Source organism: Labeo rohita, chromosome 6, assembly GCF_022985175.1.
Source record: "Labeo rohita strain BAU-BD-2019 chromosome 6, IGBB_LRoh.1.0, whole genome shotgun sequence".
Taxonomy (NCBI): domain Eukaryota; kingdom Metazoa; phylum Chordata; class Actinopteri; order Cypriniformes; family Cyprinidae; genus Labeo; species Labeo rohita.
The window spans coordinates 32,331,413-32,358,785 of NC_066874.1; the positions used below are offsets into that span (position 1 = coordinate 32,331,413).

At 32.6% G+C, this 27,373-nt stretch overlaps 1 protein-coding gene across 1 annotated transcript in view; it reads right to left on the bottom strand.

Moving 5' to 3' along the window:
* cacna2d2a (calcium channel, voltage-dependent, alpha 2/delta subunit 2a) overlaps window positions 1-27,373 on the bottom strand; it is a 227,959-nt gene that overhangs the window by 117,690 nt on the left and 82,896 nt on the right. The window contains exon 4 of the mRNA XM_051111737.1: window positions 11,890-11,949. Coding sequence (XP_050967694.1) covers window positions 11,890-11,949 — 60 coding nt within the window. The remainder of the gene's footprint in view (window positions 1-11,889; window positions 11,950-27,373) is intronic.

The window sequence follows — 27,373 nt, forward strand, 5'->3', positions numbered from 1 at the left end:
ACCACAAGGTGAGACCTAAACTATTGAGGACACCTTAGCAAACACAGCAACATACTCAAAACTATTCAACATACCTTAGCAACTGAACAGCAACACATTCCAACTACCCAAACCACTTTAGTAACTGCATAACAATAGCTAAACTACTCAAAACCATAGCAACCACAAAGTGAGACTTTAACTACTCAGAACACCATAGTAACATACTTTAAAACTACTCAGAACACCTTAGCAACCACATAGCAACACACTCAAACTACTCAAACCACTTTAGTAACCGCATAGCAACACCTAAACTACTCAAAACCATAGCAACCACAAAGTGACACCTTAACTACTCAGAACACCATAGTAACATACTTTAAAACTACTCAGAACACCTTAGCAACCACATAGCAACATATTCAAACTACACAAACCACCTCAAAAAATGCACAGTGATACCTAAACTGCTCGAAACCATAGCAACCACATAGTGACACCTAAACAACTCAGAACACCATAGCAACCACACAGCAACATACTTACAACTACTCAGAACACCTTAGCAACCACATAGCAACACACTCAAACTACTCAAACCACCTTAGTTACTGCATAACGATACTTAAACTACTATTTGAAACTATAGTAACCACATAGTGACACCTGAACTACTCAGAACACCTTAGCATCCATACAGCAACATACTTACAACTGCTCAGAACACCTTAGCAACTACATAGCAACACATCCAAACTACTCACACCACTTTAGTAACTGCGTAGCAATACCTAAACTACTGGAAACCATAGCAACTGCATAGTGAAACCCAAACTACTTAGAACACCATAGCAACTGCACATCAACATACTTAAAACCACTCAGAACACCTTAGCAACAACTAGTTTAGTACCTAAACGAGATACCTAAACTACTCAAAACCATAGCAACCATGTGGCATCACACAGTGTCACCTAAACTACTCAAACACCATAGCAACTGCACAACAACATACCTAAAACTACTCAGCATGATACCTAAACTACTTCAAAACCATACAAACCACACAGCAACCACATAGTGACACCCAGACTACTCATTTGCACATTTAAACTACACTGAACGCCTTAGCAACTGCATAGCAACACAATCAAACTACTCATAACACCCTAGCAACCACAGCAGCAACTAAATTGCTCATAACACCTTAGCAACAGCCTAGCAATACATTCAAGCCACTCATGACACCTTCGCAACCACATAGTGGCACCTAAATTAGTCACAACACCTTAGAAACTGCCTAGCGACACATTCAAACTACTCATAACACCTTATCAACCACAAAGTGGCACCTAAATTAGTCATAACACCTTAGCAACTGCATAGCAACACATTCAAACTACTCAAAACACCTTATCAACCACACATGACTACTCAAATTTTGTGGCAACACCCTAGCAACATATCAGCAAGTTTTGTTCATTTTATTAAAAAAAAAAAACAACATCAAAAACTTAGTTACACTTTTTATACTTCTTGTTCCAGCAAATCTTTAAAACTGTAATTTAGTGTCACACATACAGTATCTGAGTGACTTCATCTCTTCATCCCGTAACATACATTTAAACACACACAGGGTGCATTTCATGAATGCAATGTCAAAAGAAGAACTGCTTGAAAATAATGCAAGCTTCTTGTTTTCTGATGAAAGGCTTGATTGATTACAGAATGATGATTATGGCAAATGGCCTGGAAGACGGCAGTGTCTCTCTCAGCACAGAGCGCTCTCCTCTCCTCTCTCCTCTCCTCTAATGGCACAGCTATTAGCGCTAATGCATTTCAAACATACTGCTGACACATTGGATGGAAAGTGCACATATCTTCCTCCTCTCTCTCTCTCTCTCTCTGTCGCTCCTCTCGTTGCTGTCTTACGCAGCGCCAGCCTTTCCTCACAACACCCTTCAAACACATCTAATCAAACAGGCCTGGGCTTCCTCGCAGCTCTTTACCTTCAGACTGACAGCTACAAGTACAGCGACATACGCTGATAAGCACAGCTAACGCTAGCAGAAATAGATACGGACCAAACCATCCAAATGCATTCAGTGATAATGAATAGAGCAGTAATTGTAGTGATGGTACGATTGTAACCGCATTAATGGGTTGTGCCACATTGAAAATAGTTATTATTTTAGTGCTAAGCGCAGCAAAAACAAATGCAGCTATTATCATAATAGCATGTTGCAGAGCTTTATTAAAAAGCAGCTACAGTTTGCGATTGCAGTGGACTCTGCTTTTATTTTATACACATTCACTTTATGCAAATGTACATCAAAAGGTACTAGTCAAATTCAGTAACAAATGACTCTTATGAGTCAAATTGAGTTAATTTTTTATCATATATTATTTATATTTATGTACTATTTTAAAAATGTTGACAGATAAAATGAAGAGATCATGTATATTATATGTATTCATTTTTATTTGGTTTATTATCAGTAAATGTTATTTTATTGTACATTTAATTTATTATATATTTGTGTATATTTAGAAGATATGTACATTTTATTATATATATATATATATATATATATGTGTGTGTATGATTGTGTGTTTTTCGTTTATATAAATAAGAATGTCGTTATTTAGTAACTGTGTTAAACATTTATTTATTCTACATATTTTTTATATTAAAACATATTATATATATTTATAATTATATAACTATATTTAGTTAAAATATTTATATATAATATTTGTATAATATATTATACAATTTAATTCAACAATGTTGGCAGACATTATATAAAAATGTTTTGTAATGTATGTAATATTTTTTGGGGAGGGGACAAAAAGTTTATTAAAGATTCAAATTAAAATATATTACTTAATGAGATATATTTCCAGTCAATCAATAAATCAATAAATAATACTATTTTATTATATTTATATTTATTATATAAAATATAAAACTAAAATGTTTAAAATAATATATAAAAACCATACTAAAACAGTTACATTTATTAACAAAAATATGATTTTTAAAAAATATTTAATAGAAAAAGTTTCACATTATATTCTATATTTTTATTCACATTTATATTCTATATTTTTCAAACATATTATACTTTTACCATATTATATATCATAAATATGTAATATTTTTGGGGGAAGGGGACAAAAAGTTGATTAAAGTTTCAAATGAAAATATATTACTTAAGAAATATTTTCAATCAATCTATAAATAAATAAATAAAATAATTTTATTACATTACATAAATATCTACAACTAAAATGTATAATATATAAAAACAAAACTATTATACAAAAATAAATACATTTAATAACAAAAAATAAGATTTAAAAAAAATATAAACATTTATATTCTATATTTTTCAAAATATTATATACTTTTACCATATTATATTGTATATGTGTGTGTGTATTCAAAGAGTACATGCATACTGTATGTCTGAGCAAATATAATTAATAAAACCAGATGTATAACAGAAAAACAAAATAACACTGACATACTGAAAATACTACAAGCTGTACTACAGAATCAATTGCATTTACATTGTTGAAATCCATGATGCCTGACAGATATACAAGACAACCGCATGTTCTCATCACGTTCAGGTCTAGATCTGACACAATCCTTGTTTATTCTTCTCAACAGCGTCTCGTCAGGCGTATTAAATATGGTATTGCAATATCCAGTGAAAACAGTGGTCTAGTCAGCGAGCCGGAGGAGATGTAGTCTTTTGGTAGTCGTTGTGCTGCCTGCACCAGTTTAAACGAGACAATCGCATTAATCAGCCAAGAAATGGCTCTCAAACCAATTGTGACAGAGAGGCTGGCCTAAACGACCTTGAGAAATAAGACGCAATAAAAGAATTTAACGACTATTTCACACACTATTGCATTCAGATGGATTTAAAAGGCCGGCGTGCCACGACTAGCGCTGTTGTTATTACAAGCCGAGCCACGAGAGCTCGATACTGTGGTCAAACATGACAAGAGCTGCATTCAAACAGCTCATTCTGTATTGTGGATAGAGATGGGTGGCTGGACAAACAAATACAACACGTCAAACATTATATATAGACGTGATATGGGATCATACAATGCTATCTTGATGATTCACATGCCATTATATTGACAAGGACAGTCAGGTCATGTCTGTTATGCAGGGCCTTATGAATATTTTGGACTTCAGAAATATGTTTCGATTAATCTCTGACACTTTCGATGTTATTAATTACATTACTTATTATTATAATAAAAAATATATATCTATAAATAAGTACATAAAAAAAAATATATGTATATATATATATATATATATATATATATATATATATATATTCCATACTTTTTAATATCATAAAACATACTTATTATAAAGTCAAATTATTAGTCAAATATATAAAAAATAATAGTTGACATTTTAAAATATAAAATAATCAAATAAAATAATAATAGGTATAAAATATTATTAAAGATAAAAAATGTGTATATGCATATTATTTTGTATTATATTATTTTTTTTTTTTATATATACACACACACACACAAATATATTGTAAACTAATAAAAATGTATAAACAATTTTTACAATTTTATTAAAGACATTATTTGCAATTAAAATGTCGAAGAATCATATATATTAAATAGGTTATAAAACATTTTTAAAAATGTGTATGTGTATATGTATATACACTTTTATTACATTATGTAAAAATTTTATTAACTATATTATAATTTCATAGATTATATATATATAAATTATATATTTATTTTATTTTTAGCATTTAAAAAAAAAAAAAAAAAAATATATATATATATATATATATATATATATACTCATTATAAGTTCAATATATATATAAAATTTAAGTAAATGCAAATTTGTATTTTAATTTGACTTAATTATTTACAAATGCTAATATGCTATTGATTTCTGTGTTTGATTTCCCTCCAAAATGACATCAGTTCCTGAAGGAAAAACTAACTAAAACGATTTCCAACTTTAAAAAAGTACTGAATTTAATATTACATCAAAGAAAATAAGTAAAATTAAATTAAATTAAATTAAATACCTGGAATATTTCTTAATAAATGTTCATGTTAAAAATAAACAAACTAATATGATTTCTATCTTCAAAAATACTGAGCTTATTTTTTATCCAGGAAAATAAAATTGAAGAAATACCTGGAATATTTTTTTATAAATTTTCATATTAAAAATAAACGAATTAATATGATTTCCACCTTTGAAAAAAGTTAAATATTTTATTCCGCTTATTACTGCATATAAAACTGCACAGTATGATGTATGTCAATAATTGACGTCTTTATGTAAAGTGTCTCATAGTGTTTGACGACGGTGATGAGCGAGTATGCACGTTAACAGAGTGACGGTGAGGACAGACGCACGGATGAGGTGTGCGGTTATCTATCACGGCTGTCATGGTAATTAAGTGTGTATGGCAGCTGCGATGTCTGGCCATCAGGGGAAGCGCACGGGGCAAAGTAATGGTGACTCGCGCAATGAAGTACGAGCTGCCTCGCCGGTCGCTACGGCAACAGCAGCCACGGTATTCTGGGAATCTGGGCCGATGATGTCACCTCTGTTAGCACAAAGCACAGATGGACTGAGGCAGGTACCGAACAAGAGCTTCGCAAACACACGCGGACGGCCAGGTGTTCTCGTTCCCACAGTTGGCCATGCATAGAGAAACACACACGCGGACGCGTTTATGGGAATACACTTAAGCAAACAGACGCGGCTGCGGGTTTGTGTACTGTGCGCACACTAAAGGACATTTCATTTGTGTCAGGGCTTCAAAGCAAGCTGTGACCTTGACGTGAAAAGACCATCAAAGGAAGGCGATTTTAACCAGCTTTTCTAGTTAGAAAACGAGCGCATGCATATCATATCATATATCATAGAGTTGGGGAAGCTACTTTAAAACTAGCCACTGAACATTACAATCTAGTGAAATTAATTAAAGGGGCAAAATAATTTTTTACTGTCACATGATCAGACAAACTCACTCTCAGTAAAACTACAATTTTAAATAGGAGTTTTATATTTTAACTGCAGGTGTCACTAGTGAGAATCCCAAAGTGCTTTAAATCAGAATTGTTAAAAAATATATATATATATAAATACAGTACCGTTCAAAAGTTTTTTTACTGTTTCTTTTTTTTCTTTTTTTTTTTTAAGAAATTAATACTTTTATTCACCAAGGTTGTATTAAGTTAATAATTAAAAGTTTATTAAAAGTTCATAATAAATAATTTACATTGTTATAAAATATTTATATTTTGAATAAACACTGTACTTTTTAAACTTGTTATTCATGAAAGAATCCTTAAAAAAAAAAAAAAAAAAAAAAAAAAAAAATCACAGGTTCCAAAAAATATTTGGCAGCACAACTGTTGATATTATCCAACATTGATCATTCTAATAATAAATCCGCATATTAGAATGATTTCTGAAGGATCATGTGACACTTAAGACTGGAGTAACAGCTGATAAAAATTCAGCTTTTCATCACAGGAATAAATTCTACTTTAAAGTATGTTAAAATAAAAAAACATTATTTTATATTGTAAAAACATTTTGCAATATTACTGTTTTTTTTTCTATATTTTTAAACAAATAAATGCAGCCTTGATGAGCATAAGAGACTTCTTTAAAGACTATTACAAGTCTTACTGACCCCAAACTTTTGAACGGTAGTGTATATAAATATTAAAAATAAAATATAAAACGTAAAATATAAATATTAAAAGAAAAACTTAACAAAAAATAATTTAAATTATTACTGAAACTTTAAATTAAATTAAAACTAAAAAATGAAAATCAGAAATTCCAGCTTGGCAACTAACTGAAATAGTTTTATATTATTTTATAAAGTTTTATATTATATTATATTATATTATATATATTAGAAGTTTATATTATAATAGTATTTAAATAATATTAAAATAACTGCTTTAAAGTAAACAAAAAAATGTGCACAAATACAAATTCGTGACACGTTAAAAAATTTTTTTTATTAGTTTATTTTATATATGTCATATATAGTTTGTACTCTTTTTTTATTTCAGTTTTAGTCGTTTTCACATTAAAAAAAAAGATGTTGCCTTTTCACCTAGGTTAAATACAGAGTTTGTTAATATTTAATTTCAATTAATGTTTATTTCTACAATTTAAAATGTAGATTTTTGAAAATGTTTTTAATGGTTTTAGTTAGCTATAATAACCCTGATCCAAACAAACAATGATTTAGTGAAAAATTTCTCCGAAATTTCCCTGAAAACATCCCTCCACTAATATCACCTGCCCCTGACTAGTTAGTGCAGCAAACTTTCCCAGCACTATTTCTAAGCATGTCTCTTTTTTGCATCTGAACCGTGTGACACAAAGGCCTCTTTTTCTCTCCATCTCTCATATTTCCTCCAGCCGTCGCTCTGAGACGCGTGCGTTTTTGCGCTCCTAATGTGCTAAAGAGCATGTGAGACTAATCTAATTACTGCGTCGCTCCAAAAGAGAGGGCGAAACTGTTACGAATCTAAAAGCGACAAATGGAGAGACCCCTCGCCGTATCCCAGCATCCTCGACGCCCCTCCTCTCGCTCTTGTCTCTCCCGTGAAGACGGTGAATTGGTTTGGCCCCTACAGTGCTTCATTACCTGGCCTAATTATAAAGGCAAATGAAATCAGCCCCGCAATACATTATTAATGTCCGCACGCCATTAGGATTCAATTGCAGTATTTGCAACAATATGATATTTTCAAACTGTTTTCACGCCTGATTAGAAACGAGGACAGATAAGAGGGAGGTGCGAGAGGAAAGAGAGAGATAGTGAAAGAGGAAGGTGAGCGGAGAGGAGAGACTGATGAAACTGAGAGAGAGACGCCGTATATGAAAGACGGCTAAATGAATACTGCCAAAATAGACACGAAAGAAATGATGAAACAAACAACAGACTGAAAAGAATGTAAAGATGTGACAGTTCTGACCTTTACCATTAGCAAACAAGTGCAAGTCAACACGTGTTTGTGCTTTGACTGTTTTCAATAGTCAGGAAAGCAATGGTTTCCAATGCATAAATGAGAGTTTATTAACGTTTTAATTGTGTCTCCAAACAATGAGCAATGGAAAATTTCACTTAAAGGAACAGTTCTTCCAAAATTGAGCATTTACTGAAAATTTACTCACTCTTAGGCCATCCAAGATGTAGATGAGTTTGTTTCTTCATCAGAAGATTCAGAGAAATTTAGCTTTACGTGACTTGCTCACCAGTGGATCCTTTGCAGTGAATGGGTGCCGTCAGAACAAGAGTCCAAACAGCTGATAAAAACATCACATTATAGTCCAGAAGTGATCTCATTAAATGAAAAGCTGCATGTTTGTAAGAAACAACTCCATCAAGACATTTTTAACAAAGTCATTTCCCCTGAATCAGGAGAGAAATACGCACAGATCAAGCTCCGTTTACAAGCCAAAACAATCCTAAACAAATATGTGGGTTGGATTTTTGGAGAGAGGACAACAGGAGGAAGCCTTATTATAGACTATGGACTATGGTAATTTTTTGCCAGAAGAGATGGTTTAAAGTTAAAAAACATCGTAATGATGGATTTGTTTCTTACAAACATTCTGCTTTTAGCTTCACAAGATGTTAATTGATGGACTGGAGTGGTGTGTATTACTTGTGGATTACTGTGATGTTTTTTTCAGCAGTTTGGACTCTCATTCTGACGGCACCCATTCACTGCAGAGGATCCATTGATGAGCATGTGATGCTAAACTTCTTCAAATCTGTTCTGAATGTCCTGAGGGTGAATACATTTTCAGCAAATTTACTTGTTTGGGAAAATTATTTATTTAAGGCCAGAAACATGTTTTGCTAAAAGTGTGCTGTTCTCACATTATAGTCAATACATCTTAGTATTTAAGATACTAAATCCTAAGATCTCAATATGAGATCTTACCGGAATTAGCTAGTTTTGACATCACACTTACGGTGACTGATAATGTATTTGTGTTGTGTCAGATGAGGCTTGCGCGGCCTTAGTGAGTATGTGAGAGAGACTCGTTTAGAAATCAAAACAAATGAGCGCAACAGCACTCACAGAAAGTTGTAGATGCATACTGCGGTACGAAAAAAAAAGATATTTATAACATATGATTTAGGTAAGCAACATTGCACAACATTTCCCCGAATATTAACATGATTGCAATGTGACGCTGATTTTTACAACAGTAGTTCAATAAACAAGAAGTTAAAATTAAGTGACTTACATTTTAGACACAATATTGCCTGTTTTTGCTCAGTTACGTGGATGAAAAATAGCTACAGTGTCTCTGAACAACACAGTGGAGTTTTGTTACTGAATGAATCCACGTTTTTGAATGAATCAAGTGAGTCAATGATTCAGAAGCCCATTCATAAAAAACAGTCATTTGCCTCGTTTCTGAATTAACCTGCATTTGAACGAACCGACTGAATGACTAAAAGACTTACAGTCATTTGCCACCACCTACTGGTGGTCTGGTTTCATATTTAAAAGTATCATTGAATTTTTACCAACATTTCTTAATTGTATGTTTTAAAAATATTTAAAACATTAATCTTATAAAAGTATTTATGCATTTGAAATTTGCATAATTTGGGGGAATTGTAATGTTTGATAATCTTTTAATATGTAATTTTTTTTTTTTGCATTGCAAAAAAAAGGATAGTTTTTGGTTTGAATATGCTGTCAATTATAGTTCTTAGAAAGAAAATTGGAATCTGCAAAAATCGGTATAGGCAGGTCACACTTACAAAAAAAAAAAGAAAGAAAATTGCAATCGGTGCATTTCTACATTAAACTCTCAAATGATCTCAGCTGCGATCTACATTCATGGTGGTCGACCACAGGATCAATTTCCATTGCATGCCGACTTTATGATTAATCGGTCAAAAAATAAAACATTTAAATAAAACTAATGCATGGATGAATCATTCACAATAAGATCAATAACATGCATTTAAAATATAGATGCTGACTTCCCTACCCACCTACAAAGGCAACCAAGGCTTTACTAAATCTCCCGAAACAGCCTTCCACTAATGCACAGAGGAAAAAAAACAACAACCTATGTCTAAGTATGTGCGTGTGTGTGTGTAATAAAATCTGTAGTCTATCAGAAGTCTGTCAGGTCATATGAGCTGATGCGGGCACATGCGGGGTGACAGACAGCGTTCCGCGTTCTCCATCGCCTCCCTCCTTCACTGCTGACTTTAGTGGCTAAGCAGCCATGAATAGAGATGGGCTCTCAGAGAGGAGGTCTCGTAATTATTAGTTTTAGAGCCTTTTCTCAAATATCCCGCGGGAGCAACGGGGTTAAAAATCCATTTGTGGGAAGTGTAGCATGACAGCAAAGCACGGTCTCCCTGGAGACAGCCGACATCACACAGCAGTGTGTGTGTGTCATGTATGTGTGTTTGTATCAGTGTGTGTCCTACGTATGGTATGCATTGGTATAGTGTCTGTTTTTGCAGCAACGATGAGGCCTGTTTAAAAAAAGGCTCTGCCCAAAGTTCATACACATCACCATCACCATCACATTTATGCATTTGGATTTGGCATAAGGCTATTCAGACATGTGCAATATCATGATATAAAGTCTTGAAGCACATGCATCATTGGTATAATTTGAAATATGGAGTATCATACAAATACAAATTCATTAGATATCACTTCACCATGCATATACTGTATCACTTCAGCATAGTATCACCACAGTAATTTTTTTGTAAAGGTTACAAGAGCAAAAAGTCTAGTAATAGGGAAATGAAATATCAAACTAGTCAGCGATCTGCACAATCCCTTGGTTGTCACTGCACATAAGCTCACAGATTCAGACTTTTCCTCATAATGCCACTGTGGCGTCTGAACTCCGTCCCTCCAAGGGCGCCTGGGGCTTTTGCTCAAGGAGCTTTCAATGAAAGAGTTACTCTTGCATTTGACAACGTGACTAACTCGGCCAGTCAATTGCACTGAAAAATAGGCTCAGTGAGTAGTCAATGGGGCATCCCAGACCAGGGACTATTTTAAAGCAACTGTGCGCCTATGTAAAAATACAGGCCAACTGACACGCTTAATGTTAACTTACCAGCTAGTTATAGAAGAACCAAAGGCTGGTGTGGGATTTGTTGGCATGTCAATACATTAGCAGCTGTGTGTTTGTCTGTCTGTCTATCAGACCAACTTTTCATGCACATTTTTGAAAGGTCTTCATGGCATTGTTCACAAAATTAAAAACTGTAAAATGAATTTTGTCATTTTGACCCTGTATAGGGTCTATATATTTTTCAAGTTTAAGTTTTTAATTGTAGTTGTCATTAAATAAAAATAAACATTAAAAATTATTATCATTAAATAAAAATAACATCTATTTTAAATATAAAACAAAATTTCTATTTTTTAAATAAAAATTAAATTAATATATATTAAAAAAAAAAGCTTAAGCAAAAAAAGTTTGAGCTACTCATAAACATTTCTTATTTTCATCTAGTTTAAGCTAAAGTACTAGAATAACTAAAATTAAATAAACTAAAATTAAAAACCTAAACTTAAAAACTATAGAGAAACTATACAGACAACAAAAATGACAAAAACGCACATCAAAATGACATTTAAAATGAATTTAGTTTTTCTAAAACGTAAAATTGAAAAGAAAACCAATAATGTAAAAATCTAATTCAAAATATTACCAAAAACCTTAACAGTATATCTAACCTTAATAGTGATACTAAAGTAGCACTTATTGATAAAAACTGTCATGTAAATGTCTGAGGCAGTAATTATTACTGAAAGAAAAGCAAATAATATTCTTACTTTGATTGCATCTTGCCATGAATGCTCTCGTTGGATATCTTCAGCTTCTTTAGCCAATCTCTGAAAGATAAAAAGACACAAATGTCAAAAATGAAGGATCATGGGTAACAGTACATGAATGACCGAAAGTCTGAAATCCAAAAAGACAATTGTTTTAAAATCAACATCAAGATTTTTGGCAAAAATATATTTAAATTTAAGTGAAAAAGCATATATTAGGTCCTGTGAGTGACCAGCATTCAGAAGTTTCTTCACGATTTGTGATCTGGTCCATCATTTTGGGTCACTTCGACTCTTTTAAGTTAAAATGGAATTATTATTTTCATGTTTCTGTTGCATCATTATTCAAATGATGGCTGAGACTTTATTTCAGAGCTTAAAACTCGAAGTGTTTCTGGGTCAAAGTGACTCAAAATTGATGGAGCCATCCACAGTTTCAAACACTTTTTTTGTCTTCACCAGTTCATTTTAAAAAAGGCTATGAGGCGTGAGAAATGAATTTTTGTAAGTACAAAAATTCCATGAAGTTTCTCAATTAATATGAGCTCATGCTGCACGAATAATTATAATAATTTTAAATGAATTAGCAGTTTTACTGCTACAGGAAATCCTTTTCCAAGGTGCACTGGTAGTAAAAGCAGAAACACAGATGTACAGATGTATTTTATCTGAGATAAAATGCAACGCAATTTACAAGTTAGCGTTAAAGAAGCAGCACTGGAATCTTACAAATCTTACATGAAGTGTTTGATGTATTGTTTTTAACATAGGACAAATTGTCTCTTGACACAGTTCTCAGAACACGTGGGCCGCTCAGCATGTTATAGATTCATTACGTGCGTCATCATCATTGAAAAGCTCCAGCTCTACAGAAACAACCCACTCCTCCGTGCTAATGGTGATAATTCACTTCAACCTGCTCAATATGTCAGCAAACTTTTCCCAGAATGTCAGTGTGACAGATGTTTCACACAAATCTACATTCATGAACAGATTCACTTTCCACTACACTGACTCACAGGCTGCTCCACAATTTACATTCTTCTACTGCACACTAAAAGTATGTACTTTTCAGTTTGTAGTAAGACAAAGTACAGAAGTATTGAGACATACAGTAAAAAAAAATCTTTCTTTGCATCTGCATTATTTTTAAATTCATTATTAATTTTTAAGTTCTAAAACGGCTTCTTGGAATTTCTTGATACAATAAACTATTTTTCAGCTCAAAAATATACTTAAGTAGTACTATGAGGCATATAAAAGCAATATAAAAGGCATATAAAATGTCTATGAGGCATATAAAAGCAATATTAGGCTGCATCCTAATTTGCGTATGGTTTCTTAGTAGTATGCAAAATTAGCATTAGTGCATCCTAAATCATATATTTTTTGATGCAATGCTAATTAGTAACACCTGTATGGTCAATATTAGTCCAAACGCCATGCATACATTGAAAATAGTATACCAAACAATATGATTTAGGATGCACTAATGCTAATTATGCATACTACTAAGAATCTAGATGTGGGATATTCTTACTTAAATTTGCATGCTTTTGCACTTTACTAAAAATAGGATGCAGGAAATTCCGAGTTGCAGTAACAGTCCAACATGTTGCCGTTTAAAGGAAGCATGTGTTTAATTGGCTGCATATTGATTGCATCAGCACTACTAATTGGGTAAATGTGGAGCATGCAAATTTTATAAGTAGCTGATCCTAGTAAAACTGTGGAAAAGATGTGCTCCCCATCTGGAGGAGAGAGTGGAGTTTTTATCTGACCTATGCAGTTCTCACTTCCTGTGCTCATGAAGGGGAAACGAACACCTGACAGCTTCAGACGGCACCACAGATCAGTGAGTTTGCCCGGATAAAGACGGGGGGGAAAGTTGGCAAAAGTTTTTCCACTAATAATCTCTACAACTGTTCAGGCTGTGGCTCCAGAGTTTGAACGAGCTGTTCTTCTAACGAGAGCCCATTTGCTTGAGGTTCACAGTCGAGATGTCAGCAAAGCAATGATAGGATAACCGGACATAGAAGAGTCCTATTTCTTTCCCTTACAGGGTAACAAAACAAAATTGCTTAAAAAATTCTGAACTTGCTATTAAACAGCAAGTTGAACTGGAACTTGAAATGATCGTTATGGGAATTTACATTACTAGAATTTAAAGAAACTTTATTATTAAACTTTATTACTGTTTGCTTGTCAGACTACACACAACAAAACTAATTAAATTTGGAAAGGCAAAATAAATAAATGCAAATTTTATTTTATTTTAAATTTGTTTTGCTTTATTTTATTGTCTGCTTTTTAGCACCACAAACAACGAAACAACGAAATTGATAAAATTTGGAAAGGGAAAATAATTAATAATTAAATAATTACATTTTTATTATCTGCTTTTCAGACTAAATTAAACGGATTAAAGAGGGAAATACAAACTAAATAGATAAATAAATAAATAAATAATTTATTAATTGATTGTTTTGTTTTCAAACTACAAACAACTAAATTGATTAAAGTTGCAATAAATAAATAAATAAACAAATAAAAATAAAAATAAAGAAAGAAATATATTAAATACATAAATAGGCGCCTGGATTATTAGCAACCGCTATTAAATGCAGTTTATTTAACAACTGAATTATATTTTATATTTATATTAATAGTAATATATTATATTCATGTTTTAATGTTAATATTTATAATATATTATTTAATTATTTATATAATTAAAAATATAATATAAATGATTTATTTTATAATGTAATTTATTTATAAAAAAAAAGACAGTTTACATTTTGTTTTTATTGCAGTTTAGTGCAATAAATAAGTCAACAAAACAATCAACCCACTTTATTGCAATTTATTATTTATAAAGTTCAATGAAATTTTGCAAGGCATTCTTACTCAGTCTTATTCTGAATGGTGCACCACCCTGAAAAATCATGGGTTTTATTCTCGGGGGAACAACCAAACTGATAATAATAATAGGACTTGAATGCAGTCCAGTCCAATGAATCTGTCAAACATAAATACGCAAGACGCATTTTTAGGGTGCTTTTTTGCCTTTTTGGACAGGAGCGGCGTGAACGTTTATCTAAATATCTCCTTTTGTGTAGCACAGAAGACAGACAGGTTTGGAACAGCATGAGAGCGAGTAAAAGATTAGCCAGAATATTCCATTCTGGCTGAGCTACTGATTTAATCGTGCGTAGGAGTGCGATATTGTTTTCAATCTCCATTTTCGGACACCATCGGACGTAGTGTAATCAGAGCAGCTCCCACACAGGTGATTCACGCTCTCTTGTCTCTCTCTCAAGCCCTGTTTTCGTGATTCTCCTGGGGAGATTCACCTGATCCGCGTCCAGACTCACCCACGAACACCTGCCGCCCGTCTCCGGGCTCAAGGTGCAAAAACTCCCACTCGTTTCCAGTGGGAACGCGGGCAGACTTCCAGGCGTTCTCCTTCACTCGGCTCTCGACAAAAGAGCCCTCATAAAAAGCCTTCGAAAATATCAATTACATACCTTTCATTGACTGCATTCGAAAGCTTTCAAACTGCGGCTTAAACGACTAATAGGCTGGCTGCGGTAATGTACCTAATGTTAGAGAAATAACAGAGCGAGCGTTTGAGAGGTGAGTCTAATTCAAGGGCAGTTGCGTTTAATGGCTACACCATTAGAAGTAATGCAAGCGCCAAATGACACTGCACTCCAGGGTGCCAATTCAAACCGTATTAAACACTATGTCTTATTGGCCAGACTTGCGTGAGGGACATTATCCACATCTATACGCCATCCTATGCTTTTCATGCATTTTACGTCACAGTCGTGTTTATAAGGAAGATTATGAGTAAGACTTCCATTTAATACGAAACAAATTGGTCAAAGTTATTAAGTGTAACCCAATGTTTGTTGTTGAAGTAGAGGTGTGTAATTTCTGTACCACTAGCAGCCATTAGTGGCACTATATTACACTCAACATTTACTCTACAGTAAAAGCTGCAAAGTTGGAAATATAAGGTAGGAGTGAGTAAAAATGGGTGAAATGGAACAACTGTAATATGTGCATTGTGTATAAAATATCCTGAAAAACAAGTTTTGACCTAACAATTCAGGCTGAAACACATTTTAATAAATCAGATTTAATTCAAATTCACTCCATATCAATGTGATTTGGTGCAGATTTATCTATTTATTTATTTACTTACTTATTAATAAAAATATATAATATGTAATAAATAATAATAATAATAATAATAATAAATATTTATTTACTTACTTAATTTAAATTAAAAAACAGAACTGAATTACTCTATTATTTTATTTTATTTTATTTTATTTTTATTGTTTGCTTTTCAGACTACAAACAACTAAATTGCTTACATTTGGAAAATAAAAATAACAAATATATATAAATTTTATTTTAAATTTGTAATCAACTAAATTGATTACATTTGCAAATAAATAAATACATTTTTATTTAAGTTTATTATCTCCTGTATAAAGACTGCATTTATATTTTATTTTATTATTTTATTTTAAATAAATAAATAAATAAATAAATAAATACAAATTTACTGAATTTGTTTTATTTTATTGCCTGTTTTTCAGGCCACAAACTAAATTGACTAAATTTGTAAAGAGTAAATAAATAAATAAATATTATTTTAATTTGCTTTTACAAATACAAATACAAATAATTCATGTATAAAAACAGAACTCCATTACTCTATTATATTATTTAATTTAATTTTATTTTATTGTTTGCTTTTTAGATTACAAACAATTTATGTATAAAAACAAAACTGCATTATTGTACTATTTTATTTTATTTAGTTTGCTTTTCAGACTAAAAACAACTAGATTAATTCAATTTGAGAAAGCAAAATAAATAAATACAATTTTAATTTTAATTTTGTTTTTGGTAAATTTGATGTTTTATTTTATTTTATATATGTATTGCCTGCTTTTCAGACTACAAACAATTCCTGTATAAAAACAGAACTGCATTACTCTATTTTATTTCATTTCATTTAATTTTATTTTTATTGTTTGCTTTACAGACTACAAACAACCAAATTGATAATATTTGGAAAAGCAAAATAAATAAATACAATTTTATTTTATTATTTTTTATTTTTTAAAGCTAGAAATGTTAAGAAATAAATTAAAAAATATATTTTATTTATTGCTTGGTTTTAATAAAGAGATAATTTATTAATAAATAAATTAATAAAGAGATATATTAAATAAAAACAGCCACCTGGATTATTAGCAACCGCCATTAAAACCAGTTTATTTGTGAAAGTACTACAACTGATTGCCACAGCTAGTCTACATTAACTACCTAACCGGTTACACAAAAGCTGCATGTGACAGACTGTGGTCCCACACACGCAGTTTTACAAAATCTGTGTCTGAATATAATCAGCTTGGTACAGTTAACCTAAGGGCATTCGCTGTTAATGTGGAGACTACATTAGCTGACATTTAACTCTGAGAAGCCACAGGATCACTGATTGATGACCGCTAAGCTGTGCACAAATCACACATGCACAGTTAAACAGCTATGACACTTCTGATTGCTGCAATATTTACAGTAGAGAGCAAATTTGTCAAGCGTGTTTAGCTTGGTAATACAGAAAGACAATGTAAAGTCAGAACTGATTCTGTGTACTGTCTTAATAAATTATATTGCACACAATACATCAATGCAACATATTCTTAAAACAATTATAATCTTTTATTAAACATGCAATAACATTTTTATCCCTGAAATTAAGATCATACAGGTAAAGAGAAAATATATATAATCTAGAATATTTTCTTAAATAAAATAAAAAATAAATAAATAATGTCATAATCCGATTTTATGTTCCAAATACAATGGAAAACATTTTTTATTTTACCCTAATCATCAAAGAATAGAAATTTAAAACTCAATTACTGAACCTATTTATATTTAGAATTAAAACCTCTTACTTAATATTTAATTTCAGTTAAAAATATGGCATACTAAAAATGTTGTGAATGCCATTTCATATTTTTCTTTTAATTAAGGCATTGTCTCAGAGTTTGCAAACAGCAAAGTGGCATTTTAAAAGTCAGCCAAAGTGAGCAGAGTGAAAATTCAATATGGCTTCTTTATCTGTCTGATCAGTAATCGCGTCTCTCATCTCTGTGTCACAGCAATTCAATCTCTCAGACTTATTGTTTTGTACTGTCTTGCTGTTTTCCTCTTATTGCCTCAACTTCCTTTCTATCTATCCATCTTCTTCTCCTCTGCTCGTTTTGTCCGTCTTTCCTGCGCTCCACCTCTCTCCGTCAGACAGTATTTGGAGTGATTGCTAAAGCACGCTTCACTGTTACTACTGCAGGGATTTAAACAAAGCTCAAACCCCTGACCCACAGAATTAAAGTGCAGCACGTGACCCGTCCTGCATCGGGAATGATCCGCACGCAACTGACATCAATACACTAAACAAATGGCTTATAAACCAAAAGCAATGACAGATAGAACTTTTCCTCTTTCGCCTCCTTTTTCATTTCACTCCCTCTTTTCCCTTTCAGCTCACCCTATCTTTCTCTCTCCCTCTCTCTCTCTCACTTATTTCAGACGTTCCAGGAATATAAAATCCTTTCCAAGAGCTGTAAAAATGAAAAACTTTAATATTCATAACTGCTTTTTCACAGTAACTCAAAGGGCAACTATAATCACATACATACTCAAAGAGAACACACACACACACACACACACACACACACATACAAAGGCTGTGTTCAGAACAGAATGCATACTAGCATACTACACAGTATATACTAAATACTACCTGCTGCTTTTTATATATATATGTATATATGTTATCTAAAATTTAAACCATAAAACCATTTAAAAAACATTTATGTTAGTTAAAATAAAAAACATAAACTGACATAAAATTAAATAAAAAAAACATAAACCTATTTCTAAATAAATAAAAATATTATTGTGACGTTTTAATCTCATAATAAATAGAGTTTATGTCTTACAATTCTGAGATATAAATTCGCAATTGCGAGTTATAAAGTCAGAATTGCAAGATATAAACGCAATTCTGAGGGAAAAAAGTTAGAATTGTGACTGTATTTCTCAATTCTGACTTTATTTTTTAGAATTGCGACTTTATTTCTCAGAATTGCGAGTTTGTCTGTGAGTTGCGAGTTATAAAGTCAAAATCGCAAGATATAAACTCACAATTCTGATTTTTTATCTCAGAATTTCGTGATAAACTCACAATTGTGAGAAATAAAGTCAGAATTACGAGTTTATATCTCACAATTCAGACTTTTTTAACTCGCAATCGTCAGAATTGCAAGATATACTCTCACAATTCTGAGAAAAAAAATCTGAATTGAGTTTATATCTCAGAATTGGATGATAAAAACTTACAATCGCGAGTTACAAAGTCAGAATTGCAAGACAGAGTTGCAATTCTGAGAAATCAAGTCAAAATTGCAACTGTCTTGCAATTCTAACTTTTTAACTCGCAATTGTGAGTTTTTATCATCCAATTCTGTGGGAAAAAAGTCAGAATTGAAAGTTTATATCTTGCAATTCTTTTAACTCAAAAAGGTTTTATCATCCAATTTTGAGAAAAAAGTCAGAATTGTGAGCTATAAACTCGCAATTCTGACCGAGAAAAAATAAATAATTGTGAGATTAAAAGTCATAATTACCTTTTTTTTAATTTAGTGGCAGAAATGGGCATCCAGCCGATTTCAGCCAAGTGCAGAGGAAACTTTTCTTTTCATTTTCATTTACAGTAGCTTAACTTAATGTACTAAAATTTAAATACTGAAATAAAAATAAAATCCATATTGACATACATTAAAAACACTAATAAATCCACAACAAAATGACTAAAAATGTAACAAAAATTTTAACAAAAACAGAAAAATACAAAAAAACTTTAATACATAAAAACTTTTTTAGACTACTAAAAAAATATAAATATAAATAATATATAGACTATATATGAAGATTTTATTTGCAAAACAGATAACTGTGTTTTATTGTGTTAGTATTTTTTTTTACTTAATCAAAATAACCCTACTGCAATTTGATTGAGATTAATTGGAATGCACAATGAAAAAACATGATTTTTGAAAACTGTTAAAAATGGAGTTATGTGTTTTTGCAAATAAACTTATACAGACTATAGATAAAATATAATAGTACACTAAATTAACAGGTATGTACCACACTGCATGGCAAATCTGTGCCGTCCATCTATGTTGTAAATAAATACGGTTATTTTGCATTTTAACCCAAGTCTGAGCAAAAAATGTATTTAAATCAAAATGAAATGGCTTCTGCAACTTATTTACCTCCGTAATGTGACCTACTTCCAAGTGAAACAGGATATTCAATGAAAAAATAGATTGAATTGATTGCAATGTGATTTTATGCATCAGGAATTGATTGGTTAGTGAAAACAGAACATTTTGCATTCTGTGCACAGTGTGCATACTATATGGCAGCAAGTTATTCCAAATAAAGGCAGACATGTCACACTGGGATCATGAAGCCTACATGAAAGTCTAATTGGCCAACAGGATGATAAAACCACACATGACATCTCTTTAATATCTCAAATGTTTCTCCTGGAGAACAATGAAATTAAATGGAGACTTGAGATCCTTTGAAAATGTCAAAACCCTCAATATATCTCAGTGCTGCCGTAGAAGAACCATTTTAGGTTATAAAAGAAAAAGAAAAAAAACAATTTTTCTTAGTGTGAAGATTGTTTAAAGATCTAAAGATCCTTTTTCCACTGCTACAAAGAAAGTAAACGGTGACCTATGAGATCACTTTAAAAAAAAAAAATCACAATCGTTTCTCCGGGACAGCACTGAAAATAAGGAGACTTTTGCACAAAATTCTTCTGCTTCTCAGAAGAAGAAAACCCGAGTGATAAGTCATAAAAGTTAAGTCATAAAAGGGCTTATAAAAGATCTCAATAACTCATATTGCAATGAAAAGTCACAGACTTCAATATAAAACAAACATTTCTCATCAAATTCTCTGATCTGAGCTGCTATCCACATTGACTTGGTACTTCTATACAACAACTCATCCCATAAGGAATTTAAGAAGAAACATCTGAGACTGAGAATGCAATTTGAGTTTCATCAGCAATGAAAGAGCAACCTCAGAGCAGTATAATCTTCCTCTGTGATGTCAGAGTCAGTTTGGTCCAAACCAAAGTTTCCAAATGCACAACTTTACAAGATCAGGCCTCAACCTGAGGGAAGATGCAGCAGCGTCCAGGTCTCAGATGTTTCTAGACGTGGTGGAGCAGCGAGGCTGTGCTCGGCGGCTCTAAACCCTTCATTCACTCCTCAGCGCTCAGCTGGGATTAAACCCAATCACTACAGCCACTGAATCAGAACACACGCACAATAACAGATGGGCACACGCTCACACAGATACGGCCACAGAGAAACAGAGAGATTGGAATTCAAAACTTTCAGCTTCTGTCCATCATATATTTGTGTGTGTGTTTCTCTCCCTCTTATTAATCACTCGTTTGCCCTCACAGCAGCCACTTATTTAATCAATTCCCATAGAACACATCAAAATCAATTCCAGTTTTGCTTACTATATATCACATTATGCTAGTAACACAACTGCCAACAGCACTTTATGTTTCAAAACATTTGTGACCCTGGACCATAAAACCAGTCGTAAGTAGCACAGGTATATCCCAATATCCCACTAGCCAAAAATACACTGAATTTGTCAAAATGATCTATTTTTCTTTTATGCCAAAAATCATTAGGATATTAAGTAAAAATCATGATATTGTGTAAATTCCCTACCATAAATATATCAAAACTTAATACTTGATTAATAATATGCATTGCTAAGAACTTTATTTGGACAATCTTAAAGGTGATTTTCCCATTATTTTACAAATAATAGATTTTCAGTTAGTTGTATAATATCCTAACAAACCATACATCAATGGAAAGCTTATTTATTTCAAATTATTAAAAAAATTGACCCATATGACTGCTTTTGTGGTCCAGGATCACATTTTAGTCAAACTTGTACTGAAATGCAAAATCACTATATTTATTCCAGAACTCACTGATTAAAACATGCAAAATGATCGAGTCAAAAGTCACTGTTTTAAGTGTTTAATATTACATACTATTTCACATATTTAGAAATATAATTCAATATAATATGCATACTACCATTCAAAAGTCTGAAAGAAATTAATACTTGTATTCAGCAAGGATGCATTAAATTGATTAAAACTGAGAGTAAATACATTTATAATGTTATAAAGAATTTCTATTTCAAATAAATACAGTTTTGACAATAATCAGAAATGTTCTTAAGCAGCAAATTAACATATTAGAATGATTTCCGAAGGATCATGTGATCAATACTGGAGTATTGATGCTGAAAATTCAGCTTTGCATCACAGGAATAAATTACATTTTAAAATATATTTAAATAGAAAACAGTTTTTAAAATTATAATAATATTTTACAATTTTACTGTTGCTTTTTCTGTTCTCTTGTTCATCCTCCTGGTTTCATTCATCTTTTCTGTCTGACCAGCCTCTCTAATTCACTCCAGCTGACTAAAGCCAAGATTGTCTGAATTTAACTGAAACTCTTTGGAGACAACAAGCACAAGTGGACGAGAATAAACAGGATAATGGGTCTGATGGCAAGTAAACATGACAAACACACAAAGTGGAGTGGGTGTAGAAATCCACTGCTAATCTACATGTCTGCTCAGACAACCTAAAAAGCCCATTCTCCAGAAAACCCTTGAATTTCGGATGTCTCCGTCTGTTTAATTCAGGGGTTTTCAGAGTCCCAGACAGCGGGCCTTCCCTCCGACAAAACACTCAAGACGGCCGCTGTCGATCAGCATACTGAAGCTTCTGGTCGTGAGACTCCTAAATCTGACGTCTGCTCTTATGTGTAAATGCACAAGAGAATCTGTCTGATGTGACGACACATGCAGCCACTGATCTTCCTCACCCACGTTAAACACTTGTTTGTAGGAAATGTAGCAACATTTTTGCAAATAAATAGTCAATATAAATGCAAATTCTGTCATTATTCACCCTTATTTCATTCCTCATTTATAGAAAAAAGGAGAAAAATGTTCTAAAACAGAGAGCAAAATGCACTTAAAAAATGTAAATGTATTATAAAAAGTACTCCATATGACTTGCACTCTATATTTATAAATATATATATATATATATATATATATATATATATGTATATATTAGAATATATAACTTAATTCAAAATTTACTAATGCATTATTAAAATCAAAACATGCATCTGTTAATATTATGTAATGTACCTGAGTTAACATGAACCTACAATGAACAGTTGTCAATTCTAATAACTAGCATTAACCAAGATTAAAAAATACAGTAACAAATGTTTTGCTCATTGTTAGTTAATGCATTAATTAACGGGACCTTATTGTAAAGCACCACTGATCTAGCTTCTACAGTACTTATAATGTTAATAATGCTGACTCCTGATCAATTTAATGTTTTAATTAAGAATATTTTGAATAAATGTTTCTGTTAAATGAATAAATGCAAATAAATAAGAGTAAACAATTAAAATTTTTTTGTTTTGGGTGGACAAGTTGAAGATAGTTAAACTATCCTACAAAAGCAAAATAAACATTTTGATGCAAACCCACTTTTTGATTGATTTGAGTTGAATTTAGTCTCTTTATGAGCTGTTTACTTCACTGGCATCTTGAGTTATGCCTCCACAATGCAGCGTTTTTTTAGGTTTTACACGTGTTCCCTACAAAGATAGCAAAACCTCATGCAAACACACGCGTGCTTGTGCAGGTAGCATAAGTGCTGACACGGGCTGAATAGCCTCAACAGTTTTTGTACAAAAGCCAAGCGTGGGCTGAAGAGGACGGCATGAGGACACTCGCAGCCTGCCGTCCTGTTCCACACAAACAAACAGAGAGAGACACGTCGCCACATTGAGTCCGTCACCTGCGCTTGTAAAGCAAATAGAGGACACGCACATTCACACAGAAGTGTCGGCGCCCTGAAAACCCTTCCGTGGCGCTCTGATGTTGATACGAATATCATCTCGATGTGCGTTAGGCTAGAGGCAGAAGGGAAGGTCAGCTTTTCGGGTCTCATAAGCTCTGTTGCTAGTCAGCGTCCTCGCTGCCTGCGATCTACATAGACAGCTACCTTCTAAGACAGCATCCTAACTCAGAAACAGCACTGAGGCAATAACTTTGCACGTCTCGACACACAACTGATTGAAAATAGAATTTCAAGCATGCTGCTGTACAAAAAGCTTGGTACTTTAAAGGGATAGTTCAGCCAAAAATTTTAATTCTGTCAGCCTAATGTCTTTCCAAACCCACAAGACCTTTGTTCATCTTCAAAACATAAATTAAAATATTTTTGATGAAATCCTACAGCTTTCTGACCATGCACAGCTACGCAACTTTCATGTTCTAGGCCCAGAAAGGTAGTAAGGACATTATTAAAATAGTCCATGTAACATCAGTGGTTCAACCATAATGTTATGAAGCTACAAGAACATTTTATGTGCAAAGAAAACAAAAATAACAACTTTATTTAACCTTTAAGTGCCTGTGATTTTCTAGTCTTTAAATATGGCTCAGGTCTCCTCTTCAATGTAGTGCTATCACTCTAAAACTAACACTATATAAAAAATAAATAAATAAAAAACTCATTTTCGGTAACTGACATTAAGCAATGACATTAATAAAATAAAATGAAATAAAATGTTGCCTAACTAAGAGAAATAAGTTGAAGTACTAAAATTACTAAAACTAAAAATGAAATAAAAAGCTATAAAGAAATACAAAAAATTAAGACAAAAATTACTAAACCTTAAACTGAAATAAAAAATAAATAAATCCAAAATTAAATGAAATTAATAATATTAATAAAACATATTTTTTAATTAAAAAAACAACTTAAAGTAAATAAATACAAAATTAATATAAAAGTAAAAATATTAATAGTATATAATATATTATATATATCATATTAGTAATACTAAGATAACACTACTTCAGTATAAGTCTAGGTATTTTTTATTTTTATTTTTTTTTAATTGTCTTCCAGGTGAAAATCAGTTCTAGAAAACATGTGATTTTGATACCGTTCATGTCTGTAGCACAAATAAACAGTGAAACACCAAAGTTCAAAACTAAAGGTTTGAGTTTGTTCACATTATTACAATGAACAGCAACAGTGATGCTTAACTTAGCAAACACCACTTCATATGGGGTTAAGTAGTACATTCTTGTTAAAATTTTAGTTTATGTATTTAGATTGATACTGTAGTTAGATGTAGTTATCTCATACTTCTAGACATTTTCTAGTCTGATTATGTTCCTCATTCCGCCATGTCAAAATATTTCTTATGCTTTCTTATATTAAACATGAAACGAATATACAAACTTACCAGCTGCTGAACATTTCAAAACCCAAAATGAAAACAGACTCAAAAATCTACTATTACAGTCATGCAAGACCAATTCCAATCTAAAACTACAAAGAAAAACAACATTCCTAGAATGAACACCAATCACATTTCTGAAAACTGCACACTTATGAAACAAGAGGGAAAACATTTCCATCTCTCTACTGGGTTTAGAAAAGCTCAGATGTCTTTATTAAAATAGTTTAAGGCATACGTACTATTGTAAACTGTATACCTTTATTACTATAACTTTTACACCTTCATCACTGGACCCCAAACATACACATATAGTCATACAGAATATGCTGTCTAGGTAGGCAGCACACTAGGCTTTAGAACAGAGTCTGGTAATATAAACAGCAGCAGAGATGAAGAGAGAGACAGACAGAGTGGACGAGATAGTCGAAGAGAGATGACAGCCAACAATGTTCTTTTAGGTACTGACATGGCAGTGTTATCTTAGTCTATCAAGCCGCCCCACTCTCTTCCACGTCCTTCCCTCCCTTCCTCGTCTGAAACACACACACACAGAGAGTCTGGAGCTCAAGGGCGAACTGTTTATTTTTGCTTCCCATCTCGTTGCCCTTTACTTCAATCACGTTCATGTAGCTTCAGATCCGCGGCGGCAATCATGAAACGCTGCGAGAAAAAAGAAAGGTCACGCGGAGCACGTGGTGACAGATATCTGTGCCGCTGAGTTATTGTATTTTTCATATTCAGGAGGGAAAGATCTGCGGTGAGATGACAGCGTCGTAATGTCGCCGCTTTGGTGAACAGACAGCGCTTGTGTTCGACAACGCGCCTCGGCCGTTTTTTCCGTAGACGTGCCATGGCGTGTGTCCGCTCGTGTGCGTCGGAGCTGGTGTTTGAGACGTCCACGAGCGAACACACACACACACACATATGCATGTGTGTGTCGGATTCGGGGGGGGTTTGAAGAAAATATGCCGAGCCAGCCAGCTCTCAAAGCAATTACAACAGATTGGCAAATTAAAATGGAGGCCTTGAGCAAACGGAGCGTGGAAACGTGGATAGACGGGTGGATGTTGAGGGGGGCAAAATCATTTCCATGATACGAGCAGCTCAGAGCAATTCAACATCCCACCTCCAAAATCAGCACTCGCTCACTTCATTACATTTACATGGACTTCATACCAGCCGCTGCCTATTTCAAGACCCAACATGAAAACGGTCCGGTCTAACAGCAGAAATTACATCAGTTTGACTGCCGTTTACTTACCGTAGCATGCTGGAATTTAGTATGCTAACGTGATGCATTAGAAGGAGGCGAGCTAATGTATGTGATATAGTGCACCAGAGCACCAGTGCTGTTATTGCTAACCAAAAGTCATTTTCATTAACTGAAAGCTGAAATATAAATATAAATATTAGATGAAAAATAAGTTGAATTAAGTGGAAATAATAAAATTACTAAAAGAAAGAAAGAAAGAAAGAAAGAAACTAAAACTTAAACTAAAATGTAAAAATTATAAATAATAATAAATAATTTTTCACATCTTCATTCTGTTCAAAAGTTTTCACCCCCCCGGCTCTTTATGCATCATTTTTCCTTCTGGAGCATCAGTGAGTGTTTGAACCTTCTGTAATAGTTGCATATGAGTCCCTCAGCTGTCCTCAGTGTGAAAAGATCATACAGTCATTGTTGGAAGGGGTTCAAATGCACAAAAATGCTGAAAAACCAAAGAATTTTTATATGATCTCTCTTATTTTGGTCAAATAATTAACATTTTGCAGATTCTGCAAGGTGTATGTAAACTTTTGACCTCAACTGTATAATTGAAGTGTATTTGGCTAATATGTAAATGTTAAAATACTCACTGTTTTAATAAAATTGCCTCAATGTTTGCCTTTTTTTTAAGAAAAAGGATGAGAAAAAATATGCCACAAATATCATCAATTAAGTTTAACTTGCACTGAACCTGAAGTATTTC